The sequence below is a fragment of the Rana temporaria genome, chromosome 13 (assembly GCF_905171775.1).
Source record: "Rana temporaria chromosome 13, aRanTem1.1, whole genome shotgun sequence".
Classification (NCBI taxonomy): domain Eukaryota; kingdom Metazoa; phylum Chordata; class Amphibia; order Anura; family Ranidae; genus Rana; species Rana temporaria.
In genome coordinates, this window is record NC_053501.1 from 14,560,738 (window position 1) to 14,579,633 (window position 18,896).

The 18,896-nt window shown below is 47.4% G+C and overlaps 1 protein-coding gene across 4 annotated transcripts; it reads right to left on the bottom strand.

The window, feature by feature from the left end:
- Positions 1 to 1,421: 1,421 nt before the first annotated feature.
- LOC120920535 (mis18-binding protein 1-like) lies at positions 1,422 to 18,873 on the bottom strand. 4 transcript variants are annotated; one of them, XM_040332668.1, is made up of 9 exons: positions 18,758 to 18,873; positions 15,020 to 15,533; positions 12,943 to 13,032; positions 10,310 to 10,728; positions 9,725 to 9,798; positions 6,971 to 7,101; positions 6,814 to 6,895; positions 3,077 to 3,303; positions 1,422 to 1,673 (listed from the first exon to the last, which is right to left on the bottom strand). In XM_040332668.1, the coding sequence occupies exons 2-9, from the start codon at positions 15,420 to 15,422 to the stop codon at positions 1,516 to 1,518; spliced, it is 1,584 nt and encodes a 527-aa protein (XP_040188602.1). In that variant the 5' UTR covers positions 15,423 to 15,533; positions 18,758 to 18,873; the 3' UTR covers positions 1,422 to 1,515. The 4 variants fall into 4 exon arrangements, with proteins under 4 accessions (XP_040188602.1, XP_040188603.1, XP_040188604.1 ...); XM_040332669.1 differs by having other exon boundaries at positions 18,747 to 18,873; XM_040332670.1 differs by having other exon boundaries at positions 9,725 to 9,802; positions 10,332 to 10,728; positions 18,758 to 18,871.
- Positions 18,874 to 18,896: the final 23 nt, after the last annotated feature.

Consider the following 18,896-nt stretch of genomic DNA (forward strand, 5'->3'; position numbering starts at 1 on the left):
GGCCATACTTAACATAGGATACCCCTCACATAGCAGGGGTAACTATACGCCGGAAAAAGCCGAACGCAAGCGACGTAAAAAAACTGGCAGGCATTCGTTTCTGAATTGGCGGAACTCCTCATTTGCATATTCGTCGCGTACAAAAAAAACAAAACGCCACCTAGCGGCCTGCGGGAGATTGCAGCCTAAGATTCGACGGTGTAAGTCACTTACACCTGTCGGATCTTAGGGAGATCTATGCGGAACCTGATTCTATGAATCAGCCGCATAGATCCGACCGTCGGAACTCAGAGATACGACGGCGTATCAGGAGATACGCCGTCGTATCTCTATCTGAATCCGGCCCAGTGTGTATACCGCTCCTGCCCATTGAAATCAATGGGGCACCGCTGCTATACCGCCGGCAAAAAGCCTCTGAAGAGGCGCTTTGCAGTGGTTTTATCCTTTTCTTGGCTGAATAGCGCAGCGAAATAGACAATAAAGCGCCAATAAAAAAACGGTGCTTTACCGCCGCCCCAATGTGAAAGGGGCCTTAGACCCCCTTCACATTGGGGCAGTTTTCAGGCGTTTTTTGGCCCTAAAATTAGCCCCTGAAAACTGCCTCTTATGCCACCCCAGTGTAAAAAGCCAGAGTGCTTGCAGGGAACCTTAGAAAAAGCCCCCTTCTTTGGGGCGGTTTGGGAGCGATGTGTACGCCGATACTACACCACCCCTGCCCATTGGAATGGGTGAACTGCCCATGGCACTGCCCATTCATGGGCAAACTCCCGCTTTAATTTCTGAACGTATTTGTTTTGGTGTCTTTGTATGTATGGATTGCATGGGTTGTTACCGACTGGTGGGGACAATTTCATGTCAATATCACCTTTAGAAATATATTTACCTAGAGAAATGGTAAGGTGTTGGGGAAACACCCTCAACCCCTGCAGGGGTCCCTCTTGGGGGAAGCCCCTCAACCCCTGCAGGGGTCCCTCTTGGGGAAGCCCCTCAACCCCTGCAGGGGTCCCTCTTGGGGAAGCCCCTCAACCCCTGCAGGGGTCCCTCTTGGGGAAGCCCCTCAACCCCATAAGAGGGACCCCTGCAGAGGTTGAGGGGTTCCCCAAGAGGAACCCCTGCAGGGGTTGAGGGGGTTCCCCAAGAGGAACCCCTGCAGGGGTTGAGGGGGTTCCCGCTTAAGGAGCCCCCTCAACCCTTGCAGGGGTCTCTCTTAGGGAACCCCCTCAACCTCAAAAGAGGGACCCCTGCAGGGGTTGAGGGGGTTCCCTAAGAGGAACCCCTGCAGGGGTTGAGGGTGTTCCCTCTTAAGGAGCCCCCCATCCCCCGTTCCGTCCAAGGACTTGGGGAATTGGCTTTGGCAGGTCCCTAAGGAGTGGGATTCAATTTGTTTGGCCTAGGTAAACCATACAGAGTGCCTTACATGACAGGAGCCTTGCACGCTCGGGGGTTCACGGTGTAAGGCCCTTCCTCTTTGAAGGTTGGACCATTACTGTACCCTCATGCACCATTAAAAAAAGATCAGATACTCACAACAGAATCTGTTTGGGCAACCTTGTCTGGTCTGATAACCTTGGTGTTCAACTCAAAGTCGACCGATATTCTCTCTCCACACCAATACTTCAGAATAGGCTTGACCTGGCGCCCACTGCGTGTAGTACCACACTGGGTGGATCGATCTAGAAAATGTCAAACATTACAGAAGAACTAAACTTTTTGTACAGAAATCTTACTGCAGACACTTTTCTTAGAAACACCATATTAAAGCAGATCGTTTTGTTTTTTTGGCTGCATTCAATGTGTTTGTAGATCACCAATTAGTACACACGTGTTTGGTGACTTCAAACCTCCCCAGTCTGTTTTCGGGCAAAAGATTAACTTTTAAAATCAGCTCATCCAAGTTTCCATTTTGCTTGTGGGCATTGTGAAGCCCACAAGCACTGACTTCCTGGAATCTGCGGACGGTGTTCTGCTGAAAAAGGCACCCCCTGGCGGATAAGGACCCCCCCCCCCTGTACTGCACAGGCGCGTCACAAACCTCAATGGATTTTCCGAAAGTAGCCGAACATGTAGCGCTGCGAGTTAGCTCTACACGGCGCCTGCGCAACGACTAGGAGCCGTGTAGAGCTGACTGCGCAGGCGCCGTGTAGAGCCGACTCGCAGCTCTACATGTTCGGTTACCCTGAAAATAGAGGGTAAACTGTGCCTGCGTGTTATACGCAGGGGGCTGTGGAAAGTTTTTTTCCTGAAACTTCCCTCTTAAAGTTAGGGTGCGTGTTATACGCCGATAAATACAGTAGTAGAGGTCGACCGATATATCGACCGATATTTGGCCATTTTGGAGAAATCGGCATTGTACATGGCCACTAGCGGTGCCGCGGCTCCGGAGCTAGGCCGAAGCCGCGGCCTTTCCTGATGCTGTGACCGCGGCGGCAATCTGCGGATTGCCGCAGCGGTCACAGCATCAGGAAAGGCCGCGGCTTTGGCCTAGCTCCGGAGCCGCGGCCATCTTGGTACACTTAGTGCCAATTAGTGGCATCCAGTGCCACGAGCCAGTGCCACAAAAAAAATAAAAAAATCGGCCTAAAATATCGGCATCACATATCGGCCGCCCTGATTTCTAAATATCGGCATCGGCCAGAGAAAAACCCATATCGGTCGACCTCTATACAGTAGTTTAGTAAATATTAACTGCTAAATACCTTTTCTCATCAGCAGTATATAGCAGTTTTGTGACTTCTATTAGTGCCTGGTTAAAGCTTGAAAAAAAGTCTCCTCTGACTGACCCTTTGTCTGGAGAGTGCCGATTGGCCCTGTGCTGATCACATGCACTCTTCTAGCAATAAATACCAAACCGAGCATGTTCAGAGTGCTCCCAAGGCTCTGCACTGTCAGATAAGTTAGGGACAATCAGAGAAGATCGCATTAAACAGCCTTTTCACACAAGGCGGGCCATTAACCCCTTAAGTTCCACAGTGAGTATAACAAGCGTGCTTTACTGCCTATACAGACTGATTCCACGTGTTGTGGGTCTAGTATCACCAATTTTCCTTTAATTACCAATCACTCATGAAGAACTTACTACCATGTGTTGGTCTGTCTTTGGATCCATGTTCTCCAACTGGGTGTTCCGGACCCTGCATTCTGAGGAGTTTCAATTCTCTACTTGGAATCTTATGTGTCCCCTTGTTGGAATTGCTGGGCGGTTTGCCCTTTGTATTTGAACAGGAAGTTGCCTTTTTTACATCCTTTGTTACGTTGTTATGATCTTTGCTTGGAGGATCCTTGGGCTGGTTAGGCACTAAGGGACTAAAATTAATAAAAGGAATTAAATACTATATACACCTACACAATCACCTTATACCTGCACATGAGAAGAGCCGAGAGAAAAAAAAGATGCTTTAGACACAAAATCTCTTTTTTCACTTTCAACCGCTTCCTTACCGGGCCACTTCTGGCATTCCTACATGTCACGCTTTAAAGTGGTTGTAAACTACTTTTTGCTACAGGTAAGCCTATAATAAAGGCTTACCTGTACCTACCCCGGATATCTCCTAAACCTACACGGTTTAGGAGATATCCCCTGTATCTGCATGTGCAGTTGCTTCAGTGAGTGTGCCGTTACCAGCCGCTCCCGCGCGTATGCAACGGAGTGACGTCATCGCGGCTCCGGACAATCACAGCGCCGGAGCCCGCAATACCCGGAAGCCACTCCAGAAGTGACGTCGGCGGCTGGTGCTGGGTACGGGCACTGCAGCGAGGGCTTCGATCTCGGGTGAGTATTACATAATGAGCCAATATGCATATTAGCTCATTATGCCTTTGTGTTGCAGATGTTTTTTTTTCCCCCAATGTTGGTTTACAACCACTTTAAAATTGGCACACCGGTGGAATGGTGCCAAACTTCGGGAATTAATCTCCACGGGCTACACTTTAAACTGGTAACCTGAATTTTTTTTAATTTTTTTTTTTGAGATCCAGAGGAGGTCTAGCACTAGAATTATTTCTCTAACGTTTGTAGCGATACATAAAATGTGTTGTTTGAACGTTGCTTACATATGTGGATGCGACTCACGTATGTGTTCCCTTTGCATGCGGGCACAATGCCTTCAATTAAATGTTTTTTTTTACACTTTCCCTTTTTGTGGTTCACCATTATTCCTATGACAAGGAATGTAAACATCCCTTGTCATAGGAATAGTGTGTGACAGGTCCTCTTTTTAGCAAGATCTGAGGTCTATAATTCCCCACATCTCTCCTCTAGGCTGAAAAGATAAAAAAATTTATATATATTTATATATATATATATATATATATTTATATATATATATATATTTATATATATATATATATATATATATATATATATATATATATATATATATATATATATATATATATATATATATATATATATATATATATATATATATATATATATATATATATATATATATATATATATATATATATATATATATGGAGTGCAGAATATATGGAGTGCAGAATTATTAGGCAAATGAGTATTTTGACCACATCATCCTCTTTATGCATGTTGTCTCACTCCAAGCTGTATAGGCTCGAAAGCCTACTACCAATTAAGCATATTAGGTGATGTGCATCTCTGTAATGAGAAGGGGTGTGGTCTAATGACATCAACACCCTATATCAGGTGTGCATAATTATTAGTCAACTTCCTTTCCTTTGGCAAAATGGGTCAAAAGAAGGACTTGACAGGCTCAGAAAAGTCAAAAATAGTGAGATATCTTGCAGAGGGATGCAGCACTCTTAAAATTGCAAAGCTTCTGAAGTGTGATCATCGAACAATCAAGCGTTTCATTCAAAATAGTCAACAGGGTCGCAAGAAGCGTGTGGAAAAAGCAAGGCGCAAAATAACTGCCCATGAACTGAGAAAAGTCAAGCGTGCAGCTGCCAAGATGCCACTTGCCACCAGTTTGGCCATATTTCAGAGCTGCAACATCACTGGAGTGCCCAAAAGCACAAGGTGTGCAATACTCAGAGACATGGCCAAGGTAAGAAAGGCTGAAAGACGACCACCACTGAACAAGACACACAAGCTGAAACGTCAAGACTGGGCCAAGAAATATCTCAAGACTGATTTTTCTAAGGTTTTATGGACTGATGAAATGAGAGTGAGTCTTGATGGGCCAGATGGATGGGCCCGTGGCTGGATTGGAAAAGGGCAGAGAGCTCCAGTCCGACTGACGCCAGCAAGGTGGAGGTGTAGTACTGGTTTGGGCTGGTATCATCAAAGATGAGCTTGTGGGGCCTTTTCGGGTTGAGGATGGAGTCAAGCTCAACTCCCAGTCCTACTGCCAGTTTCTGGAAGACACCTTCTTCAAGCAGTGGTACAGGAAGAAGTCTGCATCCTTCAAGAAAAACATGATTTTCATGCAGGACAATGCTCCATCACACGCGTCCAAGTACTCCACAGCGTGGCTGGCAAGAAAGGGTATAAAAGAAGAAAAACTAATGACATGGCCTCCTTGTTCACCTGATCTGAGCCCCATTGAGAACCTGTGGTCCATAATCAAATGTGAGATTTACAAGGAGGGAAAACAGTACACCTCTCTGAACAGTGTCTGGGAGGCTGCGGTTGCTGCTGCACGCAATGTTGATGGTGAACAGATCAAAACACTGACAGAATCCATGGATGTCAGGCTTTTGAGTGTCCTTGCAAAGAAAGGTGGCTATATTGGTCACTGATTTGTTTTTGTTTTGTTTTTGAATGTCAGAAATGTGTATTTGTGAATGTTGAGATGTTATATTGGTTTCACTGGTAAAAATAAATAATTGAAATGGGTATATATTTTTTTTTTGTTAAGTTGCCTAATAATTATGCACAGTAATAGTCACCTGCACACACAAATATCCCCCTAAAATAGCTAAAACTAAAAACAAACTAAAAACTACTTCCAAAAATATTCAGCTTTGATATTAATGAGTTTTTTTGGGTCCATTGAGAACATGGTTGTTGTTCAATAATAAAATTAATCCTCAAAAATACAACTTGCCTAATAATTCTGCACTCCCTGTATGTGTATATATATATATATATCTCAGGATTCCCAGCCAAAAAAACGGCAGTGTTTACATTTGCCAATGCCGAACCCCCTCAGAGCTCCGCCCATGTACATCTGCCTCCACATCAAAGCTAGACAACAAGGAGTTTCCAGATCTCTCTAAGGTAAGGTAATCTGGGTTCCACAAGCCCCCCCTGCCCAAAGTGACTCCTGTCACAGTACAGTGTCACATGACCGCGCAATTACCATCAAAGTGCTACAGTGCTGAAAGCTGAAAATTGGTCTGTGTAGAAGATGGGGTGAAAGTGCCTGGTATTGAAGAGGTTAAAATAATTTTTTTTTTGTTTTTTTTTTTAAATCCTGCGTAAAATATATTGACGCCAATACCAAAATCAAATCTCGATCTAGCTTTTTCTCTTTTTTGTTTACATATTTCTTTCCTGCAAGGAGAGAAAAATACAATGCATCTCTCGCTCTCTCTCCTATCATGGGTGGGCTGCGCAGTGACTGATCACTTTGATAGCCAATCAGAGGCTACCACATTGATCAGGTGACCAAAAACCAGGCGTCCAAGGTCCCGATTGGTTGGTGAGAGCCTGGTCTCTGTGCTAGGATTGCACCGTTCAGCGCACACCTAGCACAAAACACAGACAAATAAATGTGGCGCCCAGTTTTAACGCCCACTTCTTGGATGCCGCATAGGTGTAGTGCCAGGTTGTCAAAGAGGTAAAACTTCCAAACCATCTACATAAATACACAAAATTTGTAAAGTAACCTTTTTAGGAAGGAGTTGACATAGCTTTTCCAGTTGTCGGGAAAACCGAGTTTAAACTTTCCTACCAGCCAGGATGGACAACCTGAAAAGATAAAACAGCATATGAAGGTCTCTGATATCACAGGGGGTCCAATAACTGATTGTTAGACAAACCTACCAGCTTCCAACATGCAGGCCTTGTCTACGTGGCCCTTCAGCTCATACACTCGGCCCGTCAGACTCTGCACTTTGTACGGTTCAATGCGATGCACAATAATATTGCTGTGCCAGTACAGGTCCTCACAGTCCCTGCATAAAAAAACACAATTGTTAGATCAATAATATACAGTTGTGCTCATAAGTTTACATACCCTGGCAGAATTTATGATTTCTTGGCCATTTTTCAGAGAATATGAATGACGACACAAACTTTTTCTTTCACTTATGGTTCGCGTTTGGCTCTTTATTCCCATCACTCCATGTGTGCATTTGTTATCTGCCCTGCCCCCCACCATTGTAAACTATACACAGACCTCAGACAAGCAGAACGGCTCTTGCACTGAAGTCGTGTCCCTCCTCTATGGCTCCCCCTCCTGACTAGGGAGGAGGGACAAGGGACGGAGGAGGGAGGGACAAGGGACGGAGGAGGGAGGGACGAGAGACGGAGGAGGGAGGGACGAGAGACGGAGGAGGGAGGGACGAGAGACGGAGGAGGGACTAGGGACGAGAGACGGAGGAGGGACGAGGGACGAGAGACGGAGGAGGGACGAGGGACGAGAGACGGAGGAGGGACGAGGGACGAGAGACGGAGGAGGGACGAGAGACGGAGGAGGGACGAGAGACGGAGGAGGGACGAGAGACGGAGGAGGGACGAGAGACGGAGGAGGGACGAGAGACGGAGGAGGGACGAGAGACGGAGGAGGGACGAGAGACGGAGGAGGGACGAGAGACGGAGGAGGGACGAGAGACGGAGGAGGGACGAGGGACGAGAGACGGAGGAGGGACGAGAGACGGAGGAGGGACGAGGGACGAGAGACGGAGGAGGGACGAGGGACGAGAGACGGAGGAGGGACGAGAGACGGAGGAGGGACGAGGGACGAGAGACGGAGGAGGGACGAGGGACGAGAGACGGAGGAGGGACGAGAGACGGAGGAGGGACGAGAGACGGAGGAGGGACGAGAGACGGAGGAGGGACGAGAGACGGAGGAGGGACGAGAGACGGAGGACGGAGGAGGGACGAGAGACGGAGGAGGGACGAGGGACGAGAGACGGAGGAGGGACGAGGGACGAGAGACGGAGGAGGGACGAGGGACGAGAGACGGAGGAGGGACGAGAGACAGAGGAGGGACGAGAGACAGAGGAGGGACGAGAGACAGAGGAGGGACGAGAGACAGAGGAGGGACGAGAGACAGAGGAGGGACGAGAGACAGAGGAGGGACGAGAGACAGAGGAGGGACGAGGGAGGAGGGTGTGCAGCTGTGAGTAGGGAGAGAGGTGTCGGCTGCTACGGAAAGGCGGCTGATGTCCTGGGTGCTCACACTAGCGCACCCCTGTCTGGCCAGTTACCAGAGCTCAGTGCTGGAATCTGTTGTGGCACTGAGCTCCGGTATTCAGTTGCACTTTCCTGATGGTGGGGGGCAGCTTTGTTTGCTGCCGCCCCCCTCAAAGTGCCACCTTAGGCCTGGGTCTTGTCAGCCTAGGCAAATACACAGCACTGTGAAACAGATCGGTCTGAACAGCTGTTTCCCTGTGTAACGGAACGTCCCACACTCCGCTTGAATGCTTCCGTCATATACCGCTTCCTATCAGTCTGGATATAGATATCAGATATTCCAACTGCTCTCAAGCACACAACGAGACGAGACTTGTTTGTTTGTCTGCTGAACATGGAGTCTTTAATAGAACCAAAAATACAACCTTATATACAGTTTAAAGAGGAGGTAACCAGAACATAAATTAACATGAGCTAATTAACTAATCATTTACCCAGACTAGGCGACTCAGATATGACCTTTCAGAGTAGACGTCACGTCTCCTGCTACACAATACACATCATAAGTGTAAACACAGGACATCTTCACACAATAGCAGGGTCAATTAGCACAGAGAACAGACAGATGGATGGAGGTGAGGACATTAGCATCTATCAGTATGTGTCCCAACAGTATGAATGAGTCACTCTTACAATTAACCCGCTGAGTTCAGAATCAACAAACAGTAAATAGTTCTTTACAGATATCCTGTAATATATTGTGGATAATAATTACATAATAATCCTATCTCAGGTAGTCCAATATATATTTTTTCTCAGTCATCCTATGCCCCTAGTGGACATAGGATGATTTTAGACATAAGAGGGTCCGGAGATGTCCCGGGTGATTCTGTCACACCCTGGCCATTACCGATGATGATGATGCAATGATGAATAATGCAGTGATTAAATTCTCGTCGCTTCTGGTTTACAGGGTAATAGAGAGGGAGGGACAACGTCTATTCCTTTCTCTCTGTGTAGCGCCGCCGTTTGCGCCGCTCCTGGTCTCTGCGATTGGACAGTAGAGCCCAGGAAAGGTGGGCGACAGTGGGAGGGGGATGGGACACCTTTCCGCCGCTCCCACACAAGTGATTGAAAGGCTGTTCAGCCGATCAAATCACTTCTGCCTAAAAGAGAATCGCCGGCTTAAAATTTTTATACTGGGATGAGACCTGGTGCAGGCCTCCTCCCAATATAACCACTTTACATAGAGGACATCATACAGGCGGAAAGTGGTTACAAAACAGCTACTCCGCACACACACACAAGCGTATTGAATGGTCCTGCAGTCTCTTGGGACTGGTGACATGTCCCAATAGACTGCGGGGAGAGGAGGCGACAAATCTAAGAGACAAAGATTGTACATTCGCCACAATAAAAAAAAAAAAAAAACATACTTACACTCGCTTTCCTTCTACACATACTCCTTTGTTCTCAACGCCTTTCACAAACCATTCACTCAGTACAAACTTATCCTGGGGGGAAAAAAAAAAAATCATTAAGACAAGGAAAGCCATGAGCCAGAGAAGGACATTTCATGTAAAACGCTGAATAATTCTTATTGGCTGTATATTTCCATTTGGAAATATGAATTAAAGCATAAATTCTTTAAAAGATTAGTATCTAAAATGATCATTGTTAACCGCGTTACTCGCAATCCGAGGCTCTACTGTACAAGAGTTTTGCACAGAGTAGCCCCGATCCTCCTCTTCTGGGAAAAGAAGGCTCATCACGCCTTCTGTTTAATTGGCCGACAGCTTGATCTGATCAGCCAAGTCTCAGACTCAGCTGATCGCAGAGCGTGCCGCCCACGTAGGCAGAACATGTACAACGGGAGGACGTACATGGACGCCCTCCCTGCAATATAGGACCGCGCTGGAGCCGTCTCTTGGCTATCTTGGGTGTGAAGGAGGTTAAAGATGCACCAATAGTGAATATGATAGTATCTAAATTTACACAATAGTAATTATAAACTAGAGTCTGTACCTGTTGCTTCGGATGATTATCCTGCTTCGGGGGGTTATCCTGCTTCGGGGGGTTATCCTGCTTCGGGGGGTTATCCTTCAAGGTTACTTGAGGAGCTCTCTTTTTTCGAGGGATGTGTATATTCGGTGAAGAAAGCGCAAGTTCATAGAGATCTTCAAGAGGATCATGGCGGGTTCTCCTTTTTTCAGGCTGGGGATCTGATGTTTTCCTTGCCTGGTCTTCTCCAGGAAACCTCCGCTTGGCCAACTTTGGGCTTTGGGCTTTAGGGGCTGTAGCAATTCTTTGGATTTCTTGGGGCATTTCATCCCCTACATGACCAACATCGTCCTCAAAAACACTCAGACTACCGGCGCTCCTCAAGGAGTCATTAACAGCAGACATCTTGTCCTGTAACTTCTGCATGCGCTTCTGACCTAGAGCTAAAAACACAGAAAAACAAAAAAAGAGAATACTAAAGTAAAACCTGTCAGTTGGTAAAGCCTGCTAAACTGCTAACTAGCGGGCAACCAGAGGTGTGTACAAAAACATTCAATCTTCTTTAAACCCCCTAGGAGCAGTAAAACCGCAGTTTGAAGGTATTGTCAGGAACTACCAAGAGTCCAAGTATTAACCGCTTGCGGACCAGCCACCGCAGTTATACTGCAGCAGGTTGGCCCCGCTGCGCGAACCGTTGTAGCTGTACGTCGGTCACTTTAACCTGGCTAGCGGACGAGCGACCGCTGCATTGCGGGGGGTGCCGATGACCGCCGGCTGCATGGGATCTCCGGCACAAGTGGCAAAACAGGGACATGTGTGCGCTCTAGCAGAGCAGCGCCGCTGTGTGTGTGTGCGCGAGAGAGAGGGAGATCAAAATTGAGTATTGATGTCGGGGGTGGGTGGGGCCCAGCAGTTATCCAACACCAGCTAATTGGATGGATCTGGGTCGGGCCGCTACATCTATGTGGCTTTGCCCCTTTCTTAAACAGCCAAATCATTTGGCTGGTGTTGGGGCCCGCCCACCCCAGGTCCTGACTACCCCCGACATCACTGCTGAATTTGACAGATACTCTCTCTCTCTGCATTCAGTTAAATGTCAGTTTCACACAGTTACACTATCGGCTCAGTATGAAACCTGCCAGTGCTATCCAGGGCCATCTAGCAGGGCCAACTGCCAATCAGTGCCACCAGTCAGTGCCACCTGCTAGAGCCAACCAGTGCAATCTGTATGGAGGACATCAAGTGTGTGGTAAAGTGACAGGAGCAAGCAGGGGTGGAGTGGAGTGGGTGAGTTTATGGGACAAAGAAAAAAAAAAAAATCTGCATTATATATATATATATATAAATAAATAATCGGCCATCCTGATTTCCAAATATCGTCATCGGCCAGAGAAAAACCCATGTCGGTTTACCTCTAGTGTAATACATGCACACATTATATATATATATATATATATATATAATCTATATTACACACCAGTGTTTGACAAATTTGCTTGGAATCTAGGAGCCAGCTAAAAAAGTTAGGAGCCAAAAAACGTGCCCGTCCCGCCAAGCTCGCGCGCAGAAACAAACAAACACATACGTGAGTAGCGCCCGCATATGTAAACGGTATTCAAACCACACATGTGAGGTATCGCCGCAATCGTTAGAGCGAGAGCAGTAATTCTAGCCCTAGACCTCCTCTGCGTGACATGTTGGGTATCAATTTACTCGGCGTAACCATATCTTTCACAATATAAAAAAAAAAATATTGGGCTAACTTTACTGTTGTCTTATTTGTTAATTAAAAAAAGTGTATTTTTCCCAAAAAAAGTGCGCTTGTAAGCAGGGCTGTGGAGTAGGTAGATAAATGTTTAGACTCCTAAATGTTTCGACAATCTAAATTTAGTAGGAGTTGGAGTCGGTGCATTGTTTGCTGACTCCGACTCCAGGTACCCAAAATTTCCTCCGACTCCACAGCCCTGCTTGTAAGACCGCTGCGCAAATACGGTGTAACAAAAAGTATTGCAACGATCGCCATTTTATTATCGAGGGTGTTAGAATAAAAAAATATACATAATGTTTAGGGATTCTAATTAGAGGGAAGGAGATGGCAGTGAAAACAGTGAGAAAAACACACATTCGAACTGCTGTTTTAGTTGTAATGCTAAACAAAATTGATGTCCTTTTTTTTAGGGTTGTCCCGATACCGCAAATACTCGGTATCGGGACAACCCAAAAAAAAAGGACATCAATTTTGTTTGGGAGCCACGTTGCACCACCGCGCAATTGTCAGTTAAAGCGACGCAGTGCCAAATCGCAAAAAGTGCTCTGGTCTTTGGCCAGGGCTTAAGTGGTTAAACACCTGCCACATCATACATAATAACAATCAAGCAAGTCCTTCCATGTTCATACAGATTAATTACGGTGATCACTACAGAGCATGCAGCTGAAGCAGAAAAACAAATCAATAGGGTACAAGAAAGGTGGCGATATCAAGCGGCATTATAGAAGGACAGGTCCACTTCCAGCGTGAGTGCGCTAGGTAAACAGAGGGTACAATCCACCAATAGGCATGCGAAGGGAAGAAAGCGTCCATGCAAAGAACACAGAAGCAATGGATTATGGGAGAGGAATGACGCGGTTAGCACACAGAAGCGCTCTGTGTCACTTACTGGTTTCTCGTTCACTCGCTCCATTGGCGGCATTAGAGACGGCGCTGCTTGGCAGGGGCTTGAAATTAAGAAGCTTGGAAATAGGTACACCTGTGGATGACCCCATATTGTTGTGGTTATAAAATAACAAGCTCAATAAATAAAAGATATTCTGTGCAAATGCGGACCCCAAAAAGGAGTCCCACGGTTTACAATTCTTTTTTGGGCATTGGGGCCGATCACCCCGAGGACGTCGGGACTGTGCTGCGCCGTCATGCTCAGCACCACCCTGATAGAAGACAAGGGCATCTGCATGGTTTACTATCAGCTCAGTTAACACTCCTGTGCTGCGGTGGTGTGCGCTGGAAGTACAACACGCAGCACCTTTTTCAACAGTGTAGAGCAGGGATATGCAATTAGTGGACCTCCAGCTGTTGCAAAACTACAAGTCCCATCATGCCTCTGAGTATCATGTTTGTGGCTGTCAGAGTCTTGCTGTGCCTCATGGGACTTGTAGTTCTGAAACAGCTGGAGGTCCGCTAATTGCATATCCATGGTGTAGAGCAACATCCACTGCGCCACACCACACTGCAGCCATTAGGATTTAATGAAACTTAATTTTGTGACATTAAAGCCTAAACAGTGCCCATCAACGTAGCCCGATGAATGCAGCCTCGCCATTGCCCATCATTGCAGCTCAAACAAAGCAGCCTGATCAGCGCCCACCTGCAGCTTTATAAGTGCCCATTAATGCACTCCGAACAAAGCAGCCTCGCCATTGCCCATCAATGCAGCCTGATCAGTGCCCATCAAAGCAGCCTCGCTATTTGTTATCAATGCAGCCCGATTAGTGCCCATCAAAGCAGCCTCGCCATTGCCCACCAATGCAGGCTGATCAGTGCCCATCAATGCAGGCTCGCCATTGCCCCATCAATGCAGTTCGAACAAAGCAGCCTGATCAGTGCCCATCAATGCAGCCCAAACAAAGCAGCCTCGCCATTGCCCATCAATGCAGCCCGAACAAAGCAGCCTGATCAAAGCAGCCTTGCCATTGCCCACCAATGCAGCCTTGCCATTGCCCACCAATGCAGCCCAAAGAAAGCAGCCTCACCATTGCCCATCAATGCAGCCTCACCACTGCAGCCTGATCAGTGCCCATCATCAGCCTCGCCAGTGCCCATCTGCAGCCTCACCAGTGCCCATCAATGCAGGCTCACCAGTGCAGCCTGATCAGTGCCCATCTGCAGCCTCACCAATGCAGCCTGATCAGTGCCCATCATCAGCCTCGCCAGTGCCCATCAATGCAGCCTCACCACTGCAGCCTGATCAGTGCCCATCATTAGCCTCGCCAGTGCCCATCTGCAGCCTCACCAGTGCCCATCAATGCAGGCTCACCAGTGCAGCCTGATCAGTGCCCATCTGCAGCCTCACCAATGCAGCCTGATCAGTGCCCATCATCAGCCTCGCCAGTGCCCATCTGCAGCCTCACCAGTGCCCATCAATGCAGGCTCACCACTGCAGCCTGATCAGTGCCCATCTGCAGCCTCACCAGTGCAGCCTGATCAGTGCCCATCTGCAGCCTCACCAGTGCAGCCTGATCAGTGCCCATCTGCAGCCTCACGTCATCTTACACAGAGCAGGGATCTCCCGTCCACTCGGCGGCCTCTACCAAGCCCTGCCTCCTGGATCAGCACCTATGATAGACAGAACACTGGTCCAATGCCGGGACATGTGATGTCTATTATAGGAGGCGGGACTTCATATAACAGAGGCAACCAAGTAAACAGGAGATCCTCACTCAGTGTAATCTGGCGGCACTCGGTCCCCCCCGCCTTCCCCTACGAGGCACTCCAATGCAAATATCGGCATATAACACACACGCGATTTGCACCCGATTTTCAGGGGAGGGGGGGGGGGTGTTATACGCCGATAAATACGGTAAATTTGAAGATATTGTAATTTTATGAGATGCACCTGTAAAGTTGTGGAAACTGTTAAAAATGTACATGTGGAATCCCTGCCAATGAATGTTTTGGGGTGTCTACCACCTACAGACATGACAAAGGAACACTTTGGGGTCCACAACAGATCATCTCACCTTTTTCTTGGTTAGTGAAAAACGCCCCCATAAATCCATTGGGGTTCCAAGGTCTAAGGGGGTTCTTCCAGGTCTTCTGGCGAGGCATGGCCTCCCTGGCTGCATCCGGTTCTGTACTCGGCCTCTCCAATCGAGAGGAAAGGGCACTGATATCCGAGAAGTCTGGGGGCCCCGCGCTGCCCGGGACCAACGTGGATTGAAGCGTTGTGCTCAGAGCGCTTGTGCTGGAAATTATCCTAGAGGGTCCCCGAAAAGAAAGACTCTGGTGCCACCGTTCCCTTATAGCCTTCAGCGGAGTGTGTGTGTTCGGGGGGATGGAGCTCAGAGGAACAGAACTTGTCTCAAGATCTACGCCAGAGAGAGATTTTATGTGCGGCTTTTCCACAATTCTCATAACATTCATTTTCCAGTGAGATGCTCAATGCTGCTACTCACTGAAGCCTTTCCCAGCATTATTCTCAGGAGCCTTTACAATTCTTACTGTAACTCCTCATAGGGCCAATGTCAGCTCCACCTAGCAAGACAACGAGAAGAGGAGACTTGTCTGAATAACAATGTACCAAAGAACAAGACAACATATGAAGTGCAAAGAACAAGGAGATACAAAGTACCAAGTGCAAAGAACAAAGTGATCAGCGAACTGGTGGAGCGATGAACATCCATACAGCGTGCCCCCTGTGCTGTATACCGTACATCCCATATACAGTGTGTCCCCTGTGCTGTATACCGTACATCCCATATACAGTATGTCCCCTGTGCTGTATACCGTACATCCCATATACAGCGTGCCCCCTGTGCTGTATACAGTACATCCCATATACAGCGTGCCCCCTGTGCTGTATACAGTACATCCCATATACAGCGTGCCCCCTGTGCTGTATACAGTACATCCCATATACAGTATGTCCCCTGTGCTGTACAGGGCTGTGGAGTCGGTAGATAAATGTTCCGACTCCTCAGTTTTATGTACTCCCGACTCCTCTGTATTAATATGCGAATGTATTTTATACATTCCTTGAGGGAAAGAAACGCAACCTACCACAGGACTACTGGCTGGGAAGCCAACAGTCTACTGTATTGCACAGTTTAAGCAAAAGACAAACACAATGAAAACAATCAAGTGACTGGATAGTAGCAGCAGGCATAAACATCAGGAACAGGATCTTTACCAGTTCAAAAATACAAACCACATTATTTGGTTGTTTTAGAACAAAAACAAAGCTTATCTATAATGAACCAAAAACAAAATCTGCAAAACCTAGAAATGGTTTATATTAATCTTGAAATGTAGTTATAGGCTTAGCAAATGCAAATCAATTCAATGTAGAGTTCTAAGGAAGAGAATTTCCTCTGCCAGATCCTCTTTTATAGAGGCTCTTAAGTCAGACTTTATTATTTTTAGGGCTGAAAATAATCTTTCGACACTGACTTGGGTGGGTGGCATTGCAGTAACTATTCTGGCCACATCACCAACGATCTCTGGATAAACAAGGATGGCTTCTTCAACAGTAAGTTTTGATGAGCGATCGTACTTTTCAACTTTTTTTAGTGCTTTATAAAACTCCTGTTGGAATTTTTTTATTTGGACACTTACTGGTTCTCCAACATGCGTTCCCTGTAAAAGCAGAACACAACACTATGGAAAGTAGAAGTATTGCAGCTCCTAATTGTGCGTTGCGTGCCATATAGTGAAGCACATGAAAAGCATGCGTCTTCACGGTCACTTAACGTGTTCGTTTTGCGGTTACGTGAGGCACTGCATGCATTGGTCTTTATTCTTACAGTAGAGAAGTCATTAATTATAACTTTTTGTGAATTGGGACATTTAAACTTGCTTTTTTTTTTTTTTTTATTCCAATCTAAATTTAGTAGGAGTCGGAGTCGGTGCATTGTTTGCCGACTCCGACTCCAGGTACCCAAAATTTCCCCCGACTCCGACTCCTCGACTCCGACTCCACAGCCCTGGTGCTGTATACAGTACATCCCATATCCAGTGTGTCCCCTGTGCTGTATACCGTACATCCCATATACATTGTGTCCCCTGTGCTGTATACCGTACATCCCATATACAGTGTGTCCCCTGTGCTGTATACAGTACATCCCATATACAGTGTATCCCCTGTGCTGTATACAGTACATCCCATATACAGTGTGTCCCCTGTGCTGTATACAGTACATCCCATATACAGTGTGTCACCTGTGCTGTATACCGTACATCCCATATACATTGTGTCCCCTGTGCTGTATACCGTACATCCCATATACAGTGTGTCCCCTGTGCTGTATACAGTACATCCCATATACAGTGTATCCCCTGTGCTGTATACAGTACATCCCATATACAGTGTGTCACCTGTGCTGTATACCGTACATCCCATATACAGTGTATCCCCTGTGCTGTATACAGTACATCCCATATACAGCGTGTCACCTGTGCTGTATACAGTACATCCCATATACAGCATGTCCCCTGTGCTGTATACCGTACATCCCATATACAGCGTGTCCCCTGTGCTGTATACAGTACATCCCATATACAGCATGTCCCCTGTGCTGTATACCATACATCCCATATACAGTATGTCCCCTGTGCTGTATACAGTACATCCCATATACAGTGTGTCCCCTGTGCTGTATACAGTACATCCCATATACAGCATGTCCCCTGTGCTGTATACAGTACATCCCATATACAGTGTGTCCCCTGTGCTGTATACCATACATCCCATATACAGCATGTCCCCTGTGCTGTATACAGTACATCCCATATACAGCGTGTCCCCTGTGCTGTATACCGTACATCCCATATACAGCGTGGCCCCTGTGCTGTATACCGTACATCCCATATACAGTGGTGCGTGGGCGGCCATTCCTGGTCGTCATGCGTGGGCATCCCTGGTCGACCTGCATGGGTGGGCATTCCTGGTCATCATGCGTGGGCATCCCTGGTCATCATCCCTGGCCGTCATGTGTGGGCATCCCTGGCAAACCTGTGTGGGTGGGCATTCCTGGTCATCATGGGTGGGCATCCTTGGCAAACCTGCGTGGGCATCCCTGGTTGAAATCCGTGGCCGTCATGGGTGGGCATCATGCGTGGGCATCCCTGGTCATCATCGGTGGGCATCCCTGGCAAACCTGCGTGGGCATCCCTGGTTGACATCCGTGGCCATCATGGGTGGGCATCCCTGGCCAACCTGCATGGGCATCCCTGGAAATCATGGGTGGGCATCCCTGGCCTACCTGCGTGGGCATCCCTGGCTGACCTGCGTGGGCAACCTGCATGGGCATCCCTGGCCAACCTGCGTGGGTGGGCATTACTGGTCGTCATGCGTGAGCATCCCTGGTCGTCATGGGTGGGCATCCCTGGTCGTCATGGGTGGGCATCCCTGGCCGTCACAGGTGGGCATCCCTGACCGTCATGGGTGGGCATCCCTGGGTAACTTTACTGTTTAGTTATCATTTTATTACAAAAAAAATTGTATTTGTAAGACCGCTGCACAAAAACGGTGTGACATAAAGTATTGCAACAATCCCCATTGTATTCTCGGTGTCTCTGCTACAAACAAAAACAAAAACAAAACAAACTATAACTTGGAAGAAACAAAGGTGAGGAATAGGTCTGGTCCTGAAGGGGTTAATGGGGGGTTCCTATAGAAAGGTGTACAGACCACATACGGACCCGAGTCCTCCAATGTTATTATATATTATCTACACATCCCACACACACCCCGATCTCACCGGTCCCGCCAGCTGCGCTCCGCCCGCCGTTTTCATATCGCTTTAATTTCAATCTCCCAGCTTCTGGTATGATTGGCCACCCCTGTCTGTGACATCACATCCAGTCCCGCCCCCTCTCCCCCGGAAGTCGGCCGTGACT

Coding starts and splice junctions, on each gene's coding strand:
- LOC120920535 (XM_040332668.1), bottom strand. CDS start 15,422: ATGAATGTTATGAGAATTGTGGAAAAGCCGCACATAAAATCTCTCTCT. Junction 10,729..12,942: donor AGCGAGTGAACGAGAAACCA/GTAAGTGACACA, acceptor CTGTGTTTTTAG/CTCTAGGTCAGAAGCGCATG. Junction 1,674..3,076: donor AGACAGACCAACACATGGTA/GTAAGTTCTTCA, acceptor GACATTTTCTAG/ATCGATCCACCCAGTGTGGT.